This window comes from Indicator indicator, chromosome 15 (assembly GCF_027791375.1).
Source record: "Indicator indicator isolate 239-I01 chromosome 15, UM_Iind_1.1, whole genome shotgun sequence".
NCBI classification, from domain to species: domain Eukaryota; kingdom Metazoa; phylum Chordata; class Aves; order Piciformes; family Indicatoridae; genus Indicator; species Indicator indicator.
This window is the reverse complement of record NC_072024.1, coordinates 14882288-14909654: the sequence shown is the minus strand read 5'-3', so window position 1 is coordinate 14909654 and position 27367 is coordinate 14882288. Positions and strand designations below refer to the sequence as shown.

The 27367-nt window shown below is 34.5% G+C and overlaps 1 protein-coding gene across 1 annotated transcript in view; it reads right to left on the bottom strand.

Annotated features, from left to right (window-relative positions):
* The window catches only part of ERC2 (ELKS/RAB6-interacting/CAST family member 2), a 306850-nt gene that overhangs the window by 120783 nt on the left and 158700 nt on the right, over window positions 1-27367 (bottom strand). The window contains exons 9-14 of the mRNA XM_054387620.1: window positions 22948-23088; window positions 22263-22403; window positions 18785-18820; window positions 13218-13247; window positions 12225-12418; window positions 8307-8318 (exon numbers count right to left, since the gene is read on the bottom strand). Coding sequence (XP_054243595.1) covers window positions 8307-8318; window positions 12225-12418; window positions 13218-13247; window positions 18785-18820; window positions 22263-22403; window positions 22948-23088 — 554 coding nt within the window. The remainder of the gene's footprint in view (window positions 1-8306; window positions 8319-12224; window positions 12419-13217; window positions 13248-18784; window positions 18821-22262; window positions 22404-22947; window positions 23089-27367) is intronic.

Genomic DNA, 27367 nt, shown 5'->3' with positions numbered 1-27367 from the left:
AAACAAGACAGGTGAAGGAAAAAGACCAGAATTTAGTATTTAGTTTCTGCAGGCATCTTTCAGATTTCATTTTACAGTAATGTGCAAACTGATGTCTAAACTCCAGTGCTTTAATCCCTGATAGCTATAGAAATACCACACTATTTCAGTAAATTCCCAACTGTAATTAACCACCTTGGCCAAAAAGTTTGTAATGTCAGCCAAAATCAAGTGTTACACGCTTAGTATAGCATGTACTCGACAACAAAAAGGCTTTTCACCTCAAAGCATCCAAGAGAGACAGACATGCAAAATACTCCCAAGAGTAACATTTGTAGCATTTTCTAAAGGAACACATCTCTGTAATAATTTTCATCACAATACTCTGTAATAATTTTCATCACAATAAACAGCACTACAATGGGACCAGCTGTCTGAATGTCAATTAAAAAAAAAAAAAAAATCCTCCAGTATACTAGGAACCTGTACTCCCCAATGAATTTTTACCAAAAAAAAAAAAAAAACACTTTCAAGAAAATAATTTAGTCAAAGCAACTAATTTCTATAACATAGAAAAGTCTCACATTTCCAGTACACTTATTTTAAATAATCAAACATTTTCACCTGTTCTAGGCATACCAACATCACTACTTGAATTTCTCATTTCCTTTTTAACAGATCGTATCTTATTCCTTTATAAATAGTCCACACCTTTACAAACAATTTGCATGTGAGCAGTAACACAAATCTTAACACTTTATTAGGCACTCTAGATCTCAGGAGCTAGTCATACATAAGACCTGATCCTGTAAATCCTCTCTATGTGAATGTGCATTCTGAACTACAATACTTCAGTAAGACCCAGTAGAAATATTTCAGTTAAGTTCTCGCTGTCTTAAAACGTATGCATAGGTTCCTGTTTGATTTATTTAGTCAAGACTAAAACAACAGATAAGGGTAATTCTTTAAAATTGAGATTCAACTCCACTGAAATCCTAAGTTAAAATTTCAATTAAGATATGAAATTTCATATCTTAACAATAAGTATTGTTTCTCATGTATTCCTGGAACACAAATGTATTGCTCCTGCTAATCTATAAACCCAAAAACCAAAGACAGGTTAGAGTAGAAAACTGTAAACATCACAAGAGAACTTAAGAGGATTACTGACAGACACATTCCCAACAAAAACATGCAGGGACTCTGTTTATTCACTTACAACCCATAGATGGATTTGTCTGGGGAAAATAGGTATTATCATGACGAGAAAACCTATATGCATGACAGGTTGTAATTTCAATACACAGAAAACAGAATATACCTCAAATAATCATATTTTTTCTGTTAGAAAGCTATTGTGTCTGACTGTTTATTTTAAAAGTTTGAATCTTGTCTCCTTAGATTTATGATATGCTAATAAAAAACTAAATAGTATCTTCCTGTGCTGTCATTTGCATTTACACAATTTTTCAGGTTGTTTTTGCTTTTAATTCAGATTCTCTAGCCTAAAAAATTACTAGCATCCAAAGCATCTTTTTAAACCTGGGAGTTTCCCTTATTCTTAACCTTTCTTGTTTTCTTTTTATTAACTAATACAATTGTCATGCTGATAAAAAATTAAATAATACTTTAAATACAAATCCAAAAGCGATCATCCCAACCACTAAGAAATTATTTTCACACAAACATCATGTTCAACAGATATGAGCTTCAAAATAAATGTTATTCTTTCTCCCCTCATGGCAAAAATTGTATTAGGACTGACCCTTCTTTTAATGATGTAGACAATGCTCAAAACCTAGACTGCTTATACATTCCAACCCAAATCATTCATCTAGCTTTGTGCCCTAAGATAAAATGGCAGAAAGGAATGATCATAACCACAGGAAGAAAACAAAGCAGCTGTCTGGTTCTCTCAATAGGTAATGTTCAAAAATATATACATGTTGAAGGTCTAAACGTCTCAATGTGAACTGTTTCAGTGATGCCCTACCCAAACTGATCCACAATCTACACCAAGCGCTTATTCACCACTTATACAATATACTTCAACCACAAAACAAGCAACATATGTAGAATGGAGCAAACAAAAGTCACAGGCATGTAAGTAAAGTAGGGGGGAAAAGAAAATAAATCCTCCATTTTTATTTAGACAGACCCAAAAGAGAGAAAAAAGTCTATGTCTGTTATGATCAAGGCCACATTTTGAAGGAATATTTAATCCCCAAATCCCAAAGGATTCTGTCTTTGCATGCCTGACTGAAGTACTACCATCTTAGAGGAAAAAAAAAAAAAAAAAAAAACAAAAAAACTATCTATCCTGTCTCACCTTTGCCCTTCTTGCCCTCAGTATTCCAAAGCAGAAAATCTACTAGGTCTTATCTTCACTATTTTCCTTTTCTCCAGAGAACAACTATATTTTCCCCTCTGCCTTCCACTGAAAAGGAGCAGAGCAAGACATCAACTGCCTGAACTAACTGCCTTTATAATTGTTTAAACTCCTGAACTGTGTAACAAGATAACCTACCACCCTATGGCTGACCCTGTGACACAATTTCATTTTTACAGTGGTGCGATCTGATCTTGTAACTGAAAAAAATACATCTATTCTACAGTGACATAAATAGGAGTAGCTCAGCTTCCTTAGGATATCTATTATGATACAGGATAAGAAAGAAAGTTTGAGTGGATGCCTCTTGGAGGGACAGGAAAACAGTGACACCCTGGGGCTGGATTGCCCTTGCTGCCAGGAGGACTAACAGGGGACATTAAAACCTTCCCTCATGAAATAAGCTTATGGCAACTCACTAAAATTTGGTTGTCTTTTGGACAAGAGGAGGCAGGTAAAACTCTCTGGTTAACTTTGACCAAACTGATTTTATCTTCTTGTAATAAAGGCCACAATTCAGCTATACACTTCAGAGAATACTATCACAGATAAGTTAGTATTAACATATTTCACTGAAGAAGAATGCTTAATCTATTTCTGACATTCACCTGAAGCTAAGACTATGGTAAACTCCACGTCACAATTCATACTTCATCTACACAGAAGCTCATTGTCTTCTGTCCCTGCTATAAAGGGCTAGAATCAAAATTACCAGCACAAACAGACAAAAATAAAAAATCATCCAAACAGAACAATGTTTTTCAAATCTCTAAAAAGTTTAATTCCTACATCTCTTATTCTCCAGCTAAATGCAAAATTCACTCCGGTTCCATGCTGGGCTAAAAAAAAAAAAAAAAAAAAAAAAAAAAAAAAAAAAAACAGAACACCAAAGCAAAACCAAAACCTTTTCTTCTTCTTCTTCCCTCCTCCCTTCCCCCTTAAATGTCATTATTTCAAACAGTTTAAGATTTCTCAATACTCAAGTTATGACAGTGCTTCACTGTGACAACTAATTTTTCCTCCAAAAGCACCACAAAAAGATATTGTTGCCTTGAGAGAACTAACAACTCTGCCTGGTAGTAGTAAAGAATGTGTCACAGAACTCTCTGAAACATTTCTCACCTCAAAACCAAAGTTGCGGGAGGAAGGATTTACCTAACACACACTCTGGGAAGTTTTCCAAAATCTTTAAGAATTGTTTAGTCTGACACAGTTCCCTTCAAAGTCCCAGAGAAGTGCTAGAGGTATCCACATGAGGATAATGCACGCATGAAAAAGACCTACTGAAATCTTGTTCCAAACCATGGTTCATATCACTTTGTTTCAACACATATCTGCACAGCAGCCACTGAATCTCCACCACAGTGCATTGCACTACTGTCTTTCTCAGCACATTTTTACTGGATGACACTTTATATGAACACGTGTGAAATCCGTACCACAAGGCTCATCTGTCACACATCTCTCTTACACAACCAGGATTGTTCTGCATTTTCTTCTGATGTTAACCTTTTGAAAAAACCCCAAAACATACTGCTGATGACAGGACACTAGATGAGAAGGATATTTGATCTGATTTAGTATGGCTATTGCTTGCTCAGCTAATTTTATTACTCGATACCATTAGCAATAACTGTAACTCGTAACCAGAAATTCTTAGTTGCCTGGTATTTGCAACCAAAGAGTTGCAATCCTGCTGCTGCTTCATCAGATCCTTTCCCAGCTGTTATCTAGGTAAGCTTTTCTCTTTTTTCCCCAACTTTTAAACAAAGCAAAACAAACAAAAAAAAAAAAAAAAAAAAACACCCAAAACATAACAATGAAAACTACCACCCAACACATACCAAAATACCCTAAACAAACCTACCCAACAAAAACCCCAAAAACTCCTGACTCTCCAGTTATTCTCTGCACCCAGCTGCTCCACAGCATGTGCAGCTCAGTCTGACAGACATCAGAATTAAACCTCCTTTCCTGTGCTTCATGTTTCATTGCAAACGAATCAAATAGTTCAACTGCAACTCCTAGCTCATCCTAGCAGTTCTCAGGATCAATTCAGCCATTATCATTCAATTAAAAATAAAAAAAATGCCATGCTTTTGCAGTAACCTCTTCATACCTCAAAATAAATCAGGTACACTTTGTAGATTTCTTGGTTTTACATATTAACTTCCACTTATTACAAATTCAGATCAGAACATTTCAATCCAGTCACAATCACATTGTCCAGGCATGTTGCTCCTGCATTATGGAAACAAACAATGCAAGTGGAAGAAGTGGTTCTACCAACAGCCTAATTCCTAAATTTAGTTCCCCTGTCTCTTTTCAGTCACAGCTTTTTGAGGGTAAGCTGTGCTATCTCAGAATGATTCTTCACTCACACACCCCTGCACTGTACACAGGGAATCCGGACAGCATTGTACCCAGGCAGCAACCAGGCTGACAGTGCTGTATGGCTACTTTATTCACACATTCAAGAGGTAAAGAAATATGCTCTGTGGATCTTCCACCTGGGAAAAATTATTAGAAGCAGCAAATCTAGAGAAGCATAAGAAATACTGCTGTCTTGAAATTAGTCAGCATGAACAGAGAGAGTCAGGTCCAACCCAATCCAAAACTGGTATTTTTCCTTCATAGGAAGATAGAGCTCTTTCCTCCTCATAGCCAGTTTGTGCTGCATATCCATGTACTTCCAGAGTATTCACACTCCAGATCAAAACACACACACACAAAAAAAATCCACATCACTGATAAAGTAAGAAAGCATTCTTCCTTATTAATACTAGAAAATATCTTTTCATTTCTAGTTGCCTCTGAAATTGCTGCTTTAAATGAACGGAAAAGGTGAAGCATAAAACTGAACAGTTAAAGTCAGTAGTGGGATGAAAATTAACAAAAATGCATTATCCCATCCCAGGAAACCATTTGTATTTTTTTATTGCTATAATTCCTGATTATTTTGTAATGCTGTTTGTTGCCCTTTTTTCTTGTTTTAAAGGAAGTAGAATTTCAATTAACTTAACTTCCTACTTTACTATTTCTTAAAGAAAATTAAATATAAACATACACACAGTCAAACCCACACAATCAGATAAATCTAAATAATCCCTTTTCAAATCTTCATCTTTTTCAAAATATTTAAATGCTATTTATACTGTTTAAACTGTATATAATGTTAAAATGCTAACTCTGTATATGTAGCAAACAGACTAAAACAGAAAGACATGACAACAATCTGCCTGTTATCCAATGTGACAACTATGTTTCTCACTCAGAATAACCAGTCTCTCAGAAGAGTAATGTATATCACAGATTCTCTCAGTTTTCATTAGTACACTATCTCAATTTCTCCAGGGAAATTATCTTTGAACAACATATCACTCTGCCCTTGGAACCATCAAACTGACATTTGACAAAACTGTGGAAGGCTTGTAAGTTAAATTTAAAACTCTCTTAAACCATGCATACACATCTCATTAAGCTGTAGCCTCCTACGGAAACAATTAGGAAGGCCACCATCAGGGGCTAGTGGGAAAACTTCTAGCACTGGTCAGTATATTATGCGTTGCAAAAATATTCACCTCCTCTTTATCTGCAGGCAAAAAATTTGGGGGAGTACAAAAGCTGATGTAACCTGAACAAATATTAATTTTAATAATATTATTGTACTGATTTTGTGCTCAGAACATGTACTGAGCACATGTAAATGGGGGGTGTGAGGGTGGGGGCGTTACACCAAAATATTCCATTTTCATGTATGCTGTCTGTATCAATAGTCCCTCATGTTATGAAACCAATGCAGCATTTTTTTCTAATCATTTCAACCCCATATAAATATGGATGAAGCAAATGATAGCTAAGAACATACTGACTGGCAGAAATCAAATAAATTAATAGATCTGTTTCTTGAATTAAGTTTTGACTTTAATGACAATTCAAGCTGCAAAAACTTAACACTTCACTGAAATCCCACAATAAACTCTAATCATACACAAACTTATCTAGCACTCTAGGGATGGAAGTTGTCAGGATTATGAGGACAGTTTGCTTCAAGGTCAGCTGGTTTTTTAGGTCAATAAAACATAACAGAAATTGCACCTCCAACTGCTGAACAAATGTTTCTGCATAGCAATCATTGAATTCCAGTGAAACCAACCATAATGACAACCTTATAGGATAATACCTCTCTTTAAGCTCTCCGGCTAGACAGATTTTGAATCAATGTTGTGTATGTTCTGATAGAAACACCAGAGTGGTCACATTCAGACAACTTCATCGTAACCAACTCCAGAGTAAATACATTTAATTAATTTCTGGGGGGGGGGGAAAATCTGAAAATAAATTGTTTTTTCTTACATTCAGTTGCAATAACTATCCATTCAAACATATTAAAATGTGCTTGCAGGAGATAGAAAATGAAGTGTTCATCTGATTCAGTACCGCGATCAATAAGCCTTAAATTTCAGAAGCAAAATTTTCCAGCTGGAAAGTAACCTGCAATTGTGATGTGCATTAAAGCACACCAGGAAAAAAAAAAAAACCTCTTGTCCTGTCAGTCTTTCCATAATGAGCCATCTCCTGTCATGCAGTTTGAAGGCATCCACATCAGAAACTTCTCTGATACATCTGACCTGTGAACTGTGCTTGGTTTTGAGGCTAAAATACCAAAACTCTCCCAAACTGGCAAGATGTGCCATGCATAAAGTACACATCAGCACAAAAATTCTAAAAACTTCTGATCTGAACACATTAGAAAGACAGATCAGACATTTGTCATGATTCTACTGAAACGTGCTGCATGATAACCTGATACCTAGAACTATATCTGGTTGCCAAAAAGCACCTGGAAAGTCTTTGCAGTATACACCCTCCTTTATAATCCAGTAAACGCTTTCTAACTTGAGGATGACTTCCTAAAGAAAAGCTTTCAGTGCAGGAAACATAACTGTGCAGGTTTCAATCGCTAATTTCATAATTGATAAATAAGGGATGAGCCTAAGAGGAGAGAACTGTCTTAAAAACCAGTCACAAGGCAAAAAAATAATGAGTGGGTAAAGGAAGAAGCAGATGAACCTGTAGTCCAAAGCATATAAAATTATTAGTTTCTAAAATACCAAGTAGATGTCTTAAGACTTCACTAACTTACCCTTTACAATCATTCATAAGCATGGGGGGGGGGGGGGGAAATTAACATCAAAGCCTAACTAAGAGGAAAAAAAAAAGTTGACTAGATCAATTTTTACTGCCAACAAGCACCACAAGACATCATAATACCTGATAAGATTAGTCATAACCAGTGCACGAGCACAAACACTAGCTAAACTAATCTAAGATCTGGAAGAAAGAAAAACATTCATCTGTCTAGATTATGCTATATACAAACACAGCATATAAAACATACACATACCTCCCTTGCAGTTATGTGCTTGTCCAGAATCTGGCCACCACAAACAGCTAAAAGTTTCTGAACCAGAAGCTAAACCACTCCAACTCATCCTATTACGTTTGCAGTAACAGTAAAAGGGGTGATGGTAAAGTATTAAGTCTCCAATGTTACATATAAATCTTTATACTACTGATATTTTGCAATCCATTACCTACTGAGTTGGGTTATCTACCAAAATGTTATTCCCCCTCTTGAATTCCCTAAGCAAGGATAATAAAAGTAAAGCTGCAAGAAAAAAATCTTTACAAAAAACAACATATTAATTATGTTGTTAATAAACATTTTTTTCTTCCACATTTTTTGCAAAAGCATTCATTTACTGTAAAGTTTCTGATCTATAAATGGAATGATCAAAAACTTCACAACAGGGACAAGCAAAACAAAAACAGACAAAGTTATTGATATGGAATCAAAATGGCCAAATAAATGAAGCATCATTGAAAACCTTCATTGCAGAAGGAGCAATTAATTAGGTGAGCAGAAAATACTAACCTGGAAGTCAAGCTGGTTGAAGTAGGGATGTAAGCAGCAATTTGGAGAAAAACAGATAAGGAGGGAGACAGCAAAAGAGAATAAAGGGAGGAACATATTAGTTCTTTAAAAATATAGCAAGCAGATGTTATATCAGCAGATTTTATTAAAAAAAAAGGGAAGGGGAGGAAAAATGAGAAGTAAAATAAAATTTCTGAATTTCTGTAGCAGTACATCTTTGCTGTGCACTGAAGAAAACAGAAAATTTTAAGTAAAAAATGACATCTTGTCATTTGTGTACTGCAGAAAGCCATGCATATTTATAACCATCCAAATGTATACATACAGCAAACGAAACTGATAAGTTAGGTGTTTGCTCCCACACAAATAACTCATCATATCACACCAAGATGGGTTTTTTTCTGAACTGAGACAAGTTTGGTGACCCACATTCATTGAGTCTTCCCATAAAAGCCAAAACAACTAAGCAATTTGGGAGCTTGTTCAAAGATACCATGTAGAAGTTCACAAAGCACTGTACTTAATAATGAAAGACAGAGATTTGCCCTTCCCTCCCATCCTATCCCCAAGATAGAGCCCCTTCCAGTGCTGACAGCAACTTTTTTCTTCAGTCTGAAGAATCAGGCTAATACCTCTTCACTGAAAATACTCTGATGCTTGATAACTCAACTTGTTAAAAAATACCTAACACGCCCTTTCAATTAAGCAAGACAAAAAGAAGCGCTGCCTGACACACAGGTAGACTAATCCTTAAAACTGTCACTGGTGCACAGTTTTTCGTTCACTTATGAAAGAGAAATCTTATAAAAGCAATAATCTTTTAAAATGCAATTATTTCATATTGTTATGTAATGAACAGTTAGTGCTTTGTGAACTTACCTTCAGAATTCAATTCCAAATCAATTCAGAATTAATTAATTGTAGTCCAAACACTGCAGGAACTTAAACACATATCTGCAGTGTTACTACCAAAAGCTTACCACTGCATATAAGTGGATAAGAAAAAAAAATTCTCTAAAAACTAACTGGTTTTGTCTCATAGCTAGTATTTTTAAATTAACTTGAATATTGCCATAAACTTTGCTTGAGAAGCTATACTCAGTCAAGCAAATAACTAATCATCTAGCATACCACTGGAGAAAAGCAGGCCCGAGATCTTGCCATCTACACTATGTTCTCATCACTTACTTTCTCTGCAGTCTAAACTTCTTAATGAATAATTTATGTCTGTTCTATTATGTGCCAACACTTTTACTGGAATCATGCTTCTTCTACCACAGTGCTTACCCCATCACATATTTATAGAAAATAAGCATCCTTACTAAGCCTCTGTTTTGCCAAAGAAACAAACAACTGTTGTTTAGACTCCTCCTGTGACATGAGTACTCCATTCTTTTAATTATGCCACCAGCCCTCTCTCTGCACCTGTTTCCAGTTTTCATTCAATCTTCTCCAGTATGACTGATGAGAAGTGTACAGCAGTGCTCTTGCTAGCACTTGATGACATTAATACCTTCCTATCCTTAATGAAAATATTTTTTCTGACATATCAGGGTTCACACCTCATTATTTAGATGTCTGCTTCATTATTTAGGAGGTTTGCAATCACACTGCCATAAGCAAATTCACTCAATCTGGTTTCCTTTTTTCTTTTTTTTTTTTTTTTAATTTCCTAGTTTACAATAAGTAACACATATTCTGTGTGTACAGGAATTTGGAATTAATCCTGAAACCTATACATAAGTTAAATCAAGTGAAAAACTGCATTAAAGTTAATAGAATTCACAAACAAATCTTAGAGCATGATAATTCCCATAACTCGCAACATGCTACTGTCCTTAGCTGGCCATGCCACAGATATCTTATTGTAAGCATTATAGAAGTACTTGAAGTTCATAGCAAAGCTATAGCTTCATCATATTCAAAGTACAGTATAACCCATTCAAAAAGGCTGTGCCTACTCAGTGGTACCGAATTATTTCCAGAAAAGTTCTTTCACGATTAGCATCCTCATCACCAATAACAGACTGGAAACTGGTGTCCCAAAATTTCACTACTAAAAGTGTACTGAATTTTCAAAAACAGATAAAAAAAATAGAAAACTCTGTCCATTACATAACCCACTACAGAGTTCTCAGACAATAAGAAGAAATTGTGTGCTGACAAGGTCATAGTAATACCTCTGTATCACTTGGTTCCTTGTTTTCTTGTAATCATTGTACCACAATCAATACTCTCAATTTAATTCAAATAAATATACTGGTTTATAAGAATATTTAAATCAATTTAACATTTACTAAAAAACTTAGATCAAAAGCTTCACTGCTTCATCATGTTCTTTTTTGATCTTGTCACTGTAATATTCAACTATTCCATGTGCACATGATCGTCACTTAATAAATCTCTTAAGATTATCCTCTCAAACGGAAGTTTAGCATGCCTACTACTGCATTTAGTGTCACACAATAACTCAGTAGGTTTTACAGTCCAATGGGGATAACAGTTACTGGTCCTGTTCAGACTGTATGTTCAGTTTCCATCAGCTTGGTCACATTTGGAATCACTATATTACAAGTCTGGGTCTGTAATTGCCCCTTCAGTACATACACAGAGGGGAGGAATAGTCAACACTTTCTTGACCACACAAATTCACTAACTGAATTATCTTTCTCCAATATGCTGTTTTAGGATTTTGGAGAGTTTATGCACAATTCACAGTCATTAATATATAATAAGGTGTCACTGCTAGTTTCCTCTGGTATCTACTTTACACATTAAACACATTCTCAACTCCTTCTGATATGGTAAGAGAAGTAACTGCTAATTAAAGTTGTCATGTAAACACTGGGTTCTATTTCGAATATAAATTAGTTCAAATTTGACATCTCTGTTCTCATGACACTTTGATTGATAACTATATTCCTTTCATTGCTATTATGATTAAGCTTTTGCCAAACGTCTGCAGAAAAAGGTAAGTTTTGGCAGCAAGTAACTGTGAAGACTGATAAGCCATCATCAGTAAATACACTCTACACATCTTCCTCTCCAAGCTGGCTGTTTTCCTCAACCTAAGGTCATTTAAATTTCTAGGAGATCTTCCCCTTTCCTGGAAATTCTCCCTAATGAAACAGCAGTGCAATGCCTTGAATGGATCTATAGAAATTATCACAGAATTGATGTGAACACTAGAAAACCATCTTATAAAATATTTGAAAACATAAAATTCTTTCTTTCATTTACTTAAGAGCGTCTCAGCACAGGGAGGGAACAAAGAAATCAGATCCACATAAATTGCTTATCAATCAAATAAACTTCAGCATACCACTTGAGAGAAGGTTCCAAGAATCATTTAATAATGAAGCACATGAGACAGATGGATCCCCAAACCCACCTGCCTCCATTAAGGAAAGACTGTACAATCAACACAGAAGACAAACACTGCCTGGTCAATGTCAAAAAATGACACAGACTACAGAAACACTGAGAAATAGATACAATTGCTATTAAATAGTCATGAGAAAGGTTAGAAAAACTTACCAATACTTTTCAGGACCTATGAGAACTAGTGATGCTCTTAACATTGAAGCTAGATGTGTGGGAACAGTTTTGATTTACAAGTTAGTAGAAAGACAGGATTGTTCCTCAACAGTGTTTTCTGGTAGGGTTGTTATCACTGTAAATTGTACATTTGCATTTGTGCTCCTTTTATGGAGACTAAAAAACTGAAAACTAAGTAGTTCCAGAGTCAGCAGACATGAGATGCAGTTCGCAGGTAGCCATTTTTCTTCATTTCTGATTAACTTTTACAAGACATAACAAACAGTCTGTTAAAAATTCTACTCAAAATTCTCTGTTCTTCAATGAAGACCAAGGAACTAAAGATGCTACTCAACATAAGGTAAATAATACAAGAATTACCTTTCTAACTCAGCAATTTTCTTATCTTTGTCATTCTTCTCATTCTCTACTTCCTTGAGTATTTCTAGAAGTCTGTCAACCTCGGCCTGAGCTTTGCCACATTCTTCTCTATAGTATGATGCCTCCTTGTCAAGCTGTTTAATTCTGTCTGCAAACTCTGGATTCATTCGTGCCTCCTCTTCAGCCTCATGAGCCTTCAGAATCAACATTTCAAAAAAAAATAAGGATGACAATTTATATTGCTTGAAGAGCTTTATTTTTTCGGTCTCGGAGTTCAAATTTTCATAAAAAGGATTATGGGTATTCTGCCCAATGACAATATTTTCTACAGAAGCATTAGAAAAAAGAATGAAAACAGTCTAAAATCATTATCAAATGCTATTATTCTGAAGGGAGAAGGGATTTATTAAAGTGACCATATTTTAAGAGTTCTTTTTAAATTAAATCACATTGTAATTAATTCAATTGACATTTCAAATACATAGACAATTTCTTAATAGACCATATTCTTTCTTTTCCCCCCTATATATACACACTTTGTCCTTATATATAGGCACAGATACATGTATACATATTCAAATCTATATCACCAGATGTTTTCAATGCAGACTGATATGGAGAATTTAAAAGGAAAAAACTGTTTTTGAATGATAACTAAATAAACTGAAAAGTTCTCTCATCAGACATTTTACCCAATAATCCTTTTTCTCTTATCATTAATACTTAACCTGAAATATCAGAAGAACAAACTATTGGTGAAAACAGCACAAACCTGGCAAACACATGCATGGATGGGTGGCAGTTTCACAGACAAGAAAAAGAACGCAATGAATACAACAACAGTGCAGAGCCCAATCTTACTCCCATCAAACCTAATGGCAAAAACCCAATTAACTTCAATGGGAGCATGATCTGGCATCAAATACTTGAAACTCTTGGCTGGAATAATCACAGACAGATGGAAACAACAATGCACTGCAATGCTTAGCCTACCCCTTGCTTCCCATTATTCCTAATTGGCATCTTGAAAGAGCAGGCAAGGAAAAAACAAGTAGTTTAAGGCAGTGCACATTAAACATAGAAAATTCAGATAACATTCTCTTAATACACATGGATTTCACAGAAAATCAGGATATTTTGAACTGAAGGTCCTCAAACTATCTTATGCAGAGAAGATGTGGACTTACTTATCCTTCTTAATTTCAGGGAATAGAAAATTAAAGCAAGCAAGGAAAGAAATGCAGATCAAAATGAAATATGTTTTGAAAAGAAGTAATATAAACTACAGATACTAGAATGTTCTTTGCAATGGTTAAAATTTTCTATAAAAATAAAGAACAAGTCTAGGTCAGCATAAATACGATTAAAAAAAATAAATTACTAGCGAAGAAACCCCGGAGGGTTGCATGTAACATATCATTTAAGCATGAGGATAACAAGGAAAAGATAGTAAATTTAAAATCTTATTTATCCTTCTGTGAGACTTTTAATCAGAAGAAATATTTGGTTACCACAATAAACCAAGGGAATGACATGGGAACCCTACTAATCCTGCTGGCCTTACTCTTCAGGCAGGCTCCAGTCCAGACTTCTATGCAGATAATGGAATTTCCTAACACAAAGCTTGTTTCAAGGTACCATTTCTTAATTTTACTGTTGGAGTGAGATGATAGCAACAGATTCTTTTTCACATAAGTCTTCCTGCTTTAATAATAAACTTCAATTTATTTTATATTGAGTGTTAATTGTGTCAGGAAATTTACAAGCTTTGAAATTTTTTAACTAAGTGTAATACTCAGGCTCAGGGCCAGTTATGTGAGAAACTGAATACCAATTTTCAGCTGCAAAAGCACTTCAATTTTCCATCAGCTCTTATTAAGATATTAGACAATGTTTTATCTCTCCAGAACGAGCACTAAGTGTTCTTCTGCAAAGAATAAAAATCATTCCCCCTTGTCCTATGGCTACACACTCCTCCTCCAGCCTATCTGTAGGATCCCTTCAGGTATTGGAGGGCAGGCGTAAGGTCCTCCCAGAGTCGTCTTCTCTCTAGGCCAAACAATCCCAGCTCCCTCAGCCTATCCTCATAGGTATTCTAGCCCTTGGATCATCTTTGTTGCCTTCCTTATTGCTCTTCTAAAGGTAAATTCATAGTTCCTCTTACAGAAGCTATCAGTCTTCCATATTTCTTCCTGTCACCTTTCCTTCCCTTCTGTTTATTTTAGCACACAGTTAACTTTTTTTTACCAGCCTTGCACCCATCATTTCACAAACAAGCAAAACACCACTTTCCTGCCTCTAACCAGTCTTTTCTTCACTCAGCATACAGGAACTCTCAGCTTCAGCCCAAACTTTTTTCCCCCATGCACTTCTACCATAGTTTTAAATCAGGACAAGAAGTAGTGCAGAAGAGCTAGAAAAGCCTGAAGCTTGTCTTGCCTTTTTCTTTTTTTTTTTCTTTTTTTTTTTTTTTTATTCCATTGCTACACTGGGCTTCTGGTTAATGAAAATAAGTAATTGGGCAAGAACAGAACGGTGTCCTCAATGCAAAGGTGCCAGATGTTCAGCCATCATAGACTATTCCTGTCTCACAGCAGCTCAAAAATGTACTGAATAATTTATCTACTGCATAGCTAATAATTAAAATATTATCTGAAACAATGGATATTAATTACATTCCTCCATTTAGGCCTATAATCCTTGCTAAACAGAGTGTTCCAGAAATTAAGGTGCAAAAGTCATTTCTACTCTTGTGCTTTCTGTAGTACACTTGTCATTCCATATCTGTGGGATGTGTTTTTTGGAAAATTCTCTAGCGCAAACCTGGTCACTGTATTTTCCTCTGGTTTTCAAAATAAAACAGAACCTATAAGGTATGATCAAATCCCACGTGATTAACCCCTTATACAGGACTTTGAAGTGCCACACAGATATCTATAATGTCACATATAAATAAATACAAGCATTCAGTTCAAAGACAAGTGTAAGGGGATGGTAAGAACATAAAACATTTTTGCAAAAGAGCTTTCTGCAGGTGCTACACTACTCACAGGAGTCCCTTTAGGGGAATCCTCATCTTGTGAACAAAGCTGCTGATACTACAAGAGACCAAAGAACATTCCATCTGACTTTCTCAAGATAAAAGCGTAGAATTACTTATAAAAGCCCTATTATATTTTATGGCTTTAAAAGTTGTGTTTGGATTAGAACTGGGGACTTTTTTAAAAAAATTGTTCAATTCAGATCTGAGGTGATTTGCTGACAGATGGAACTTGACTTCTGAGGTCAAATAGTAGGCCCAAAGGAGATGAAAGGTATCTCAGGTGATACCGACCCTGCTCCCACCCAGACAGGAGAGAATTTTTGGCTCTTTTGCAGGCTGTGGGAGACAGGCTTGCATCACTTCTGTTTTCTGGGGAAGAATACATTTTCTAGTTTTATGGGGCTCTTATGAATAAAAGTGACTGGCTCATGCATAACTCTCAGTAGCAAAGTAGTTGATCCCTTAATCTGTATCTGCAAATTATAACACTTGTGTGTGCAAATCAGGTTGATTTCAAATTAGCACAATTGGTTTAGGATGTTGTGTGTCACCAGTCTTGTGACTATGTTATTGTCTGTTATTTTTACAATTCAGTAAACATAGCATATAACTCTACCATTAGATTTTCACTACTTTTTACCATAATTAACTATGTGTTCTGATACTGGCTTAGTAAGTACTACAAATACTTTAGATGTAAAGTAACATTTCCTTATGTAAACCACAAATTTCATACAGAAACACTGTAATAGTGTGGCACAGACATGCAACATGAATCATTTAGTCTACTAAAATTTTATGGTACAATTATACATGCATTATTCCGCATAACAGAAATGGATGGATGTAGTATTTAATTTCCATAGCTTCAGACAAACATACACAAAAATCAACCAAGTACTTCATAAAAAAAGATAAATGCAACAATAGAAATTACATGCAGAAAATTACTTTGTAAGATCCTTCAAATTATATTAAGTTCAATAATAAGCTAAAAATAAAATTTTTTTAGTCTCCTTAAAATTCAAGGGGTTTTTACTTAATTTCAAGGATTGTTCAAAGCAACTTAGTGTGGATTCTGCAAGCACTTTAAATTTTAACCTGACACTGCTCTGATGAAGCGTTTGGAAAATTAAGTCTTCATTAGTCAGAAAAATGTTCACCTGAACTCCAAACGAAGTGTACCATTATATTTTCATTATAGTACAAAAACAATCATTTAACTTCTTATAACTGATTTTGTACAAGAATTCAATGGGTATTTCAAAAGGTTCACCTTTCAAAACAAAGAAATGCATGCCAAATTCTGTTCACATCTTATTCACACAGGTGGATACAATGTGAAATTATTTACAATAGAGCCTGGAAGACTCATACCCCTTCCGTATCATCTCCGCTTTGGTACTGAAATGTGTATAAGAATAAAACACTTCTATCCACTGCTGTACTTAAAAAACATTAGATTAGCAATAAAACTCTTGGAGTGGATGCCTGTAGCACATAGTAGGAAAAAATAGCTTCTGCCACAAAAAAATGCTACATTCTTGTAAGGGCTAAAAGAGGTCTACTCAGAGACTGATTAATGTTTCTCTGGTACATGTAAAAGAAGAGCATTATAACTCCAATATTTCAACATTAGATTGCCATCTGGTTTTGGGGGGGGCTATAACATTATTATTCAAAAAAAAAAAAAAAGGCAAGGAAACATTCTGTTAATCTTTGAGGTCTCTTCCAGCCTTCTTGATTCTATGATTCTATAATGGTTTGCAGTACCAAAAATATTTCAAGTAACTGCTCTACGCCAACTCAAAGAACAAAGGTGAAATTTTGGCCTTGTGGAATTCAAAGAATATGTTGCCATTGACTTCAATCAAATCATCATTTCATTTCAAGATCTTAAGTGGTTTTAGGGAGAAAAGGATCATTACTACTTACATTGTTAAGACTATACTTAGATACATACATAAAGAAAAATGATGAGCAAAAAAAGTTTATTTAATAAAACCTATCTTGTGAATATATGACTGCTGCCTGGTGCTAAAGGAAGAGGTTCTTGCATCCATTATTTCAGAACTGCCAACAAGCTGTCCTTTTGAAAATTAAGCACTTAAAGGCAGATGAAATAAAAATAGGACTGACCAGTTTTGGAATACCATATGCAAGTAGGCTGGGAAGTAACAAATTAATTCCATACAGCAGAATAACTAATACTGAAATAATGATTGAAAGCATTTATGAAAATCAGGAGAAAAACTACTACAAAAAAGACTCCAGTCTGAAAAGACGAACAATAGAAGTGCAAATGATATAAACAGAAACATAACTAGCACAAAGGTGAGCCAGGATGATACAGAAAGTAGGGGTTTACTGTTCAAAGGGAAAAGCTCTTTGTCCAGTAGTGTGCTGAATGGTCTATGCCTCTTACAATCAATTGATAACTGGATTCTACAAACAGCTAATCAATAACTTTAAGAATAAATACAGCACATTCTGTGGGACTCACTTTTCCTATACATAAATCATGTCATATCCATTACATGGTTAGAAGCTACAAAACTTAAGAACAGACTCCAAAAATGGAATCCTGGTCCGCTGACATTAATGGCAAAATTCACGCTGACTTCAGTGAAGGCAATACCTTCCTTAAAGCACACTATCATGCCATTAAGCTACAAAACCAGTTCTTATACATATATATACACACACTATTCCAATTACATGGTAATTTCAACTGTGATTACTATGTAAACCATAGCTTATAAATTGCTATTACAGTTATGTATTTTTTTCCTGTCCTGTTATGCTCACGAACTGCCACAGAGAATGTTTGTTGCTGCTCTTCCTCAAACTGGAAAAGGAACACAGTCAACCCGGGAGGGCTGATATTCTGCAATTAAACCAGACATTGGCAAGAAAAATAATGCTAAAAAAGCTATTGTTTGGCTTTTCCAAATATCACCGTCTGCATTGACCATTTTATACTTCAGCATTTTCTTCAACACAGTTTCTACATTCTTAATGTATATATGCTGAATGTACAGTCTTTTAAGAGTAAAATTGTAAAATCGTATTTTAATCATACGAACTCTGAGAAATAGTACTGGTTGCTTCTTATACATTATTATGCACTTAATCAACTCACTTAAAATAAACTGAATAAATTACAAGTTATTTAAGTTTGAAGGATCAAATAAAGTACTGCAAAGCAGGAATAGTGAAGCAAAGCAACAAAAATAAAACCATCTGCATGCTTTTTCTAATAGAGAAGTTGAGGACCTAAAGGCTAGGATCTTTGTTTTCTCAGAAAAAAAATATATGCACCTATTTAATACATTTCAGATTCTTGAAATGGCCTTGAAGTCCACAAAGTTCATTTATTTGGATATAACGAATACAGTTAGCATAGTACACATCAGAAGTATGCTGCAAAGCTCCACAGAGGAAGCACACAACACAGGAGGGTGATGGATCCTCATGCTTTCATATGTTACAGCGGGCATTTTAAAAAAGAACTTACTGGATTGTACATCTGATTGAACAACTGTTCAGCTTGCTACATTGCAAAGGTGGAAAGGAGTGAAGCACAGACAGGAAAGGAAGGAAAGATCCAGGAAAACAGCATTAGCTCAACAAAACCAGTGCATTTGCACAGAAGAACTTGTCATTATTAAAAAAAAAAAAAAAAAAAAAAAAAAAGTAGAAATTTAAGATTCTAAACATTCCTTGGTGAAAGTGAGAGGCACTGGGGAAACACAAATGTTGACTTTGGCTCCTAAAAAAGAATAGCTGGAGTAAGAAATTTAAGGTTTGTGTTACTTTCCCTTTCTCAAGTTAAATAACCCATGAAATAAAGAAAGGTGTCCACTTTTGATGATACATTAAGTGCTGGTCTCAAGCAATGAATCACGAGAAGTGCTTTTGGCTGAGGCTGCAATTTATCACCAAAGCTTCAAAGACAGTAATAATAAAAGATTAATTAAATTGTATCATTAAATTTATTACTTTCCTTTTGTTTAACACAAGACTGAATTTTCTATGCAGAGTGACTTTGGAACAGTACAACTTGGCGAAAATTACTTCAGCAACTGCAAATATGTCAGTAAGCAAGTAAATTTAAGATAATGAAAAACAACAAAATGTGGAAATTCTAGAGCGGATAATAAGATTACATACACACACACATATATCTATATGTAAAGCACTGATACCTATTAATACAGGTAATTCCTGCTGTTCTTTCACTAGTAGTAATAAAAAGTAAATCAACAAAAAAACTGTGATTTTGCCCCCACCCCCAAAAAAAGCATGAGTGTTCCTCTGGGGTTTATAGGTTTTTTTTAAATTTTATGAATTTCAGTTCATAATACTTGTCACAAGAAGCTGAATAAGCATGTCTATATTTTTACACATTATTTTGTGCACCAAAACACAGCACAGTCACATGAATAATTGCTCTTTTTAAATATCCTATTTATTACTTTTTTTAAATGTGTCTACTCTATAAAATTTAAACAGTGGGTTTAGAATGAGCATGTTTTCTCCTGCTGAAATGCAAATAATCCCATTATGTAATACTTAAAAAATACTGGATCTAAACAGACCCAATCAAAACTATATTTTTAATGAATAAATGAATATTCTTTTCTCAACAAACAGGAAGGAGGGGAAGCAAAGGAAGACAAACTTTAAAAATAAATTGAAAACGATAATTTCCAGATTTTGTTTTGACTTGCCCCTTCTATCCATTTTCTTTCAGTCATGGTACCTATTACCATAAGTACTCACTGAAAATTAACTCCTAGCAAATGTGCACAGAATACTATCTTCATATTTATTTGTATTATTTTGTAAAATATATACATCAACATTATAACAATTTTATAATACTGTAATGAAAATTGCTTGCTCTATGACATATTTAGAGAGAGGAGTAATGTGTAAGCTGCGTTCAAATTCCTCAAAATAACAAACAGTCCTGTGCAGTCACTTCTGGAGAAAAAAATAAAAATAAAAATGTGCTTATTCCTCCTAGCTTCCATAGAGGTTAATGTTCTTACATAAGCACACTTAGGGGAGATGGAGGTTAATTTACTCTGAACTATGTTGATGTTCCCTCCTAATTTAAGTCAGACACATGCAGGAATAACCCAGATTTTTGTTTCAGTTAGTTTCCCAAGGAGTGAAAATATGGTGAAGATAGTTTTCTGGGGACCAATTACTTTTAACACAGGATATTTACAGGTTTGAACATAAAGTATTTTATTAGAGAAAATGTGAATTTAAAATTACTGTTTGGAGTCTACTATCATTAACAGTCACTGTTTCTGTTCAACCAAACATGCTCACAAAGAAGATTGTAAGTATATTTTATTGTGGAAATACCTGGTCTCCTACAAATGTTGGGTGAATTTCCATTGGGGCTTTATGCTGTAATTATGATATAATAAAACTATTATGTTTTCAACTTTCATTTAATAATCCTTTGTATTTACACACAGGGAACATACTCCCCTTTTATAGGAAAGACGTCCCAGACACTCTCTGACTTGAATAAGTGCTTATTTTTCCATGACTGTATGACATGTTTACATGTACAGTCATAGAAGATTGAGTTAGGACTTCAAGATTTTGAGGGCTTTAAGTGATCTGTGCTTTTAGAGATTTTTTAATTTTTTTTTTTAATGAAGAAAGTAACATATTACAGATTGTAATGAAGTGCAAATTAAACACATTTTCTACCAAAAGAAAATAAAAGAGGACATTCAGAGACATAGATTCCTTGGATATTCTGACATCAATAGCATTTATAAGCTATCACACATTTCAAGTAGTTGTGCTTCCATTAAAAGCCTTTCTATATGTTCATTTAAAAAAAAGTCCCTTCCTTTCCACAACTAAGCAGCCATCACAGGTATTTAATTACATATATTCATTCTGAATTAAAAAATAATAGAAATATAAGGTTTACACTCTGGAATCCTTTATACTTTGCAATACCTTCTTCACAGGTAAGGCTACTGAAACAACACCTAAAGACAGCAGGATACTACTCATCCTGGGTTAAACAAGTGTCAGAATATTATCCTAACAGTGATAACATTCATAGCACAAATTAATATTCGTTTCTAGAAAATGAAGCATTAGATATCAATAAAACTTCATGTTTGACATACACTTAGTTATGAATTGCAGAAGGCAAACACAATGCCTAAACCCATCCAGTATGTCATGAGATTGGTGTTCAAACAATGAGAGCAGACATTACTAAATGACACAGAAAAAGGCCAAAGAAACAGTGTATGGTAGAAAAGGCATCAACAAAACTTGCAAATTATTTAAACAAAAAATATTTTAATGCATCAATTTAAATAAAGCCAGGTTATAAAATATAAGATTTGTATGTTTTCCTTTAAATGCTTGCTTTGGCTACTTCCTGAATAGAAATATTGGATTGCTAGCTGAGATAAATTATGCATTATTGTGCGTTCACTAACAAAGCCCCAAATTAAGTGCCAAAATGAAATTTAGCTAGAGTTTTCGTTTTGGAACCAGAAGGTTTTTTTCCATTAGGAAGTACACCATTTCTTGGATAAGCTTTTATTTTTTTCCCCATGTTATAAAAATTTTAATCTACTTCTAATTGCAGTACAAATTCATACATCTACAAAGTGCTGGTCTGAAAATTTCTTTCTGCCTTTCTACTTTCCCTCTAATATCCTGGTCCCACTTTTATCTATTCATCTATTTGTAGCAGCTTCACAGAATTCCACATAGAGGTATTCAAGGTAATTTCTGAGGCTCACTAGTGGTTTTGGTCCACGCCTCTGAAGAAGAAGTAAGCAGTATTGGATGCAAGCATCAGCAAACAGCATAAAATAGGTAGATTTTAGATTTACTCCAAAAGAGTAAACAAGCTCATCTTTTCAAAATGAGGGGGTAGCATGTTGATTTTTGTTCATCTTGTTGTTGGTTGGTTGTTTTAAGATGGAACTTACCTTTTTCAACTGTGCTTCCAACTTACTACACTCTTCTTTCTTTTGTTCTATGGCTATTTCTAAAGACTTAAGTTTGGAGTCTCTTTTCAGCCCTGCTGATGCCAATGAAGATGCATGTTCTTTGAGATCGATTAAACTAGACTGAAAAATGACCAAGAGTAAAAAGTTAATTCCCAGCCAACACGATGCTAACTTATTGCCAACTTAGTAATCTCTTGGATGCTGTTCCCCCTCCCCGTCCCCAAAAAGAGTTGACACAAAGATAAGCATTGATTGCAAAAGACACCATTTTTGGGAATACAACAAATTGGAACCACAAGAGCTAGCATACAGTGAAACACAGAAACATTCATAATAGAGACAAGATGACATTATATTTTGGAGGCACAATTAACTTTGAAATCTATTGCTCTGACAAAAACAGAAGCAACAATGGAATATCTGAGCCTACTGGAGGCTCACGTAAAAGTAGAGATGATGACACACAACTATTCAAAATCTGAAGCAATATTTTACATACAAAAGTGAGGACTATGAAGAATGCTTAAGAAAACAGCAGTTCAGAAACTGACCACTGAAATGACAGAATTTCAGTACTTAAAATTATTCAGGAGTAATCCTAGTGCACTTTTTTTCATCATTATGACACAGATAGAAGAATATAGATTTTACTGAAAAGACTGACCTCTTTTTCTGTCAGTTCAGCCTGTAAAGCATTAACTTTCTCCTTCAGGTCTTTGTTTTCTTTTTTATAAGATTCAATTTCTTCAAGTCTTTCTCTGTCATCTCGCTCCCTTTGCTCCTTCAAGCGTTCTATTATTCTTTCCTAACAAGGAAAAGAATTGCAAAATGAAAAAGTTGGGAATCATGTTAAAAAAAGGACAGAATAAAATTTCTTTACATTAAGTAGCACTTAGAAAAATCAGCCTTCAGAAGCAGAGGACAACTGAGTTAAAGGTATTAAAGTCAATGCAAGACTTCCCCTGATTTCAAAAGCATTAGATCAAGGTTGAAAAGATCAACATTGTACAGAAACCTCATGAAATACCTAAAGTGATATAAATATGCTTGCTTTGTCTTGTGATAGATATGGAAAGTTATTTATCTCAGTATTTCACATATTCTTGTGCTTGAATTTGGTTATGTTTTTAGAATGCCAGCAAGTTCTACAGAGACTGCAAGAAGTTCTCAGTGTTCCAGATGTAATTAGAAATCAATCACTTGCTAAATTGTCAGTAACTTAGAGCACACACATATTATATTTTGAGGGAACAAATTAAAAAAAAAAAGTCCAAGACACAGAAAAAGTGCACTGATACAAGTTATGACATCCAAAGGAAAATTTTCCTCCATCTAATTAACAGTAACTCTACACACATTTAAACTCAATCATGTTTTTAAATATTTTCCTCACCTCCAGTTACTATTATAAAGTTTGCTGAAAGTCACCAGCTGACTGGGTAATAAATTCAAAGAGTGAAATGTAAAATTCAAAGGGTAAAACATAAAAGACAGATGCAGTAGTACGGGTTTGTTAAGCTTTGATTACATTACTCAAAATCACATTCTACCAGTACTTGAAGGACACAGACACTATCAAGAGAGAATAAAGTAACGACCTGAATTGCACTTGAATTGGGAACAGGTCAATTTAAGCAGAATATCAGAAGAACTACTTTTGGAAATGGTGCTCAGGGCACAGTTGACACAGCACCATTTAGGAAACAAACCTACATGGGATAAAACTACATCATGACTTATGAATTTCTACACCACCAGCGGTGTGGCCCAGGTAGAACCATTAGCATGCTCACAGATCTTATTCAAGTCCTTTTGTATTTACGCTTGAAACCTTCAACAGGGAGATTAAAAGTGGGGTCAGTGCTTAAAATACTGTTTCATAGAAGTGGAGAAAACTGATGGAAGGCTAGTATTAGAAAGAGAAAAAAATATCTCATGCTAATTCTCTAATGTTCATGACTCCATATACTGCTGTATATATACAAGCATACACTGGAGATATAGATGTACACACATCCATGTATATACACTACATTTACACATAGAGTTTACCTTTGCATATATCAATATATTCTCAGCTGTTGTTACTGCATCTCAACAAATGTTACAACGCAACCAACATTTCAACAGTTGTACATTTTGATTTGTAATAAACTTAGTCATTATAACAAGTAAAAAAGTAATACTTCATTATCAAAGTTAGCTGAAGTAGTAACTGCACTTTTAAAAAGACATCCCACTTCCTCATTCATTCCTTTTTTCCATACACTATGATGTTCATCCAGGTCCTGGAGGATTTTCTGAAGATTGCTTTTGTGCTTTTCAATGCTCAAGGCATATTTTGTAAAAATCTAACTGTCAACACTTATATACATAATAAAAGAGCTTAAACTCAAGACTGATTTTCATCCCAGCAGTCTCCAGCCTTCAAGATATTCAGACCCCAGCTCCTTCAAGATATTCAGACCCCAGCTGGACAAGATCCTGAGCAAACTACTCTAAGTTGACTCTGATTTGAGCAGCTGGGTTGGAGTGGACAATCTCCAGAGCTCTTTTCTAGTCTCACTGGTTCAATAGAACAGGCACAGACATTTTCTAGATTCTGTACCTCAGACTGGTTATTTCTCTTCTGCTGAGTCTCCCTCCCCCCACTTTCACAGTTTACACCTTTGTAACCACATTAGCAGCTCTGCTGACAACTGTCCATTGCCTCTGCTTGTTGTCTGTTCCTCCTTTCACACTGCTCATCAAACGAACTACTTACTAGCAAGTGGAGTATACTGGGTTTGGAAGATTGGGACATTTTCTGTAAGTGTCCCTTTGTACTTTCAGCTTCTGTATATCTGTGTTTCACTAAGCATCTGTTGAAGATCTTGCATTTACTGACTGCTATCACAGTTCCTGTGTGAACTGGCTAAATATTTCATTTTTTTTTAATTACTAATTAGATACACTTAAATCAAGTAGATTTACTGGGTTATACACTGGCCTATTTCAAGAAACAGAAAAAATCCCCCAGCTTTTCATATTGATCTTTACTTATTTGGAATATTACTAATGCTGTTTATTGTAGAGCTAATTGTAGATCCCAGTGTAAATGCAATTGAGTATATTACCATTTTAATTTAAACCTTAATATTTACATTTTCTTATTTCTATTTTCAAAATTTTAAAATTAACTTACGTTTACATTATGTTTATGCAGCAAACTGTATAAGCTATGATGCAACATATTTTATTATGCAGTGTGAGCTATTAAGATGAACTATCAAAAGCAGATGTGGGATAATAGCCTTCATAGATATTTGTTATATGACTACTCTATTATTGGATGTGAAACTAGGTCTAGGTAAAAAATGTGATCTATTTCAAATATATTCTTTGTAGAGTCATTTCAAACATTTATGTTCCTTTGATTTTTTTTTAATTCCTAGTCTAGTGATAAAATATTGGCTTCCAGCTGTAATAATTTGTTTTACCAACAGTCAAAATTATAAAAAATTCTTTCCATTGAGAATTTTGTAATTATATTTATTACTGAAATGAATATTAAATATTATTAAAAGGTTGCAAAAAAATCAGATAAATAACTTTACAGAATAAGTAGCTGCACTTAAGTTTTAAAACATTTTTTTAATCTTTTAGACATTGGAAAATGATCAGCACTATGCTGAATAATCTTGTAGTGAGAATTTCTGCTACCTGGTTCTTACAGAAAATCTTTTCAAAGGGCTGCTAAGTGCTACTTTCATTTCTCATCAAGCATTCCCCTGACATTAGGAACTCCCTGTTAGAGTCTTGCTAATTTAACACAGATATTACCAAATCAGTGTTACTGTACAGTGTTGACTACTCATATAAAGCTCATATCCCTACTCATTTCATTCAGAAAGAAATACACACTGATGACATTCTATGTTTAGCATGCCAAAAAAAAAAGATATAGTCAAAACTAAAGGTAGCAAATTATCTGTGTTAAAAATCTATTTCCAAGACAGTATCAACCCTCCATGCTGAGACCCCAAGCACTGCAGATGTATATGACTTCTGGCTTCATTCAGATCAATGGCAAAAAAAAAAAACCTCCCTTGGACTCAAAGCTAGCAGCATTTCAGGTAGAAATGTCTTCATAGGCAATGAAGGCCCCTCAACAGCAACGTTGTTGAGTATTACACAAATGACAAACCAGCAAGCGTACTGGGTTGGGTTTTTTAATATTACTATTAGCTGCGTTTTGCTATATAGATTGTGCAAGAAAGGGGATGATGTGGGATGCTAAATAACTTCAAGACTATTCCTAGTAACAAATAATATAAATTCTTAATCCTTTTAATATTAAAATTAAAATGTCAGCCTCCACTATGTGGAATAGTTTAATAACTATCCCGAATCCACTTAATTATACTCAACATTTAGTTCCTTCCTGAAGATTTATTTACCTAAATTATTATTTTAGTTCTACAATAAATTAAACATAACACTATTTCATCTTATTAATGAGCAGTATTCTTTTTTTCCTCAGTTAATCACAAAAGAAGATTCGTTTATCTGTCAGCTGCATAAGGCTGAATGTCAAAAGTGTTAAAAGGCCCTAATATACCAAGTTTTACTTGATTAACAGCTAACTTGCAGAAATCCCAACAATGTGTTCTTGTTTCAGCCTTATTTGCATTGGCGAGTTTTCCTTATGCGCTAATCTAGGACCTCACAGGTCTAATCTATTTGCACTTTATCACAGAAGCAGGAACTGAATTGCCACAGCATATAGCTCTATTATCAGACATACTCAGCTGCTTATCTGCTGTACGCTGCTACAGTAGGACCAACTTTATAAATATCAGCTTCATGAAAGCAACCTCTTGAGCTGCTTTGGGCCTGTCCAAGAGCTGAGATATTCTTTGAAAAGTTTCTTGTTAAAACATCAAGGAAGCTGATAGCACTTCTGCGTGCTCTGATTTTCAAACTTCTTTCTTTTTAACAGGAGTAAATACATTTTTGTTTGTTGCAGTGTAACCTTCAATGGCACTAAGACTTTTCAGTGCTAAAGAGAGACTCCAAATATAGGGATAAACAATCAAATTAAT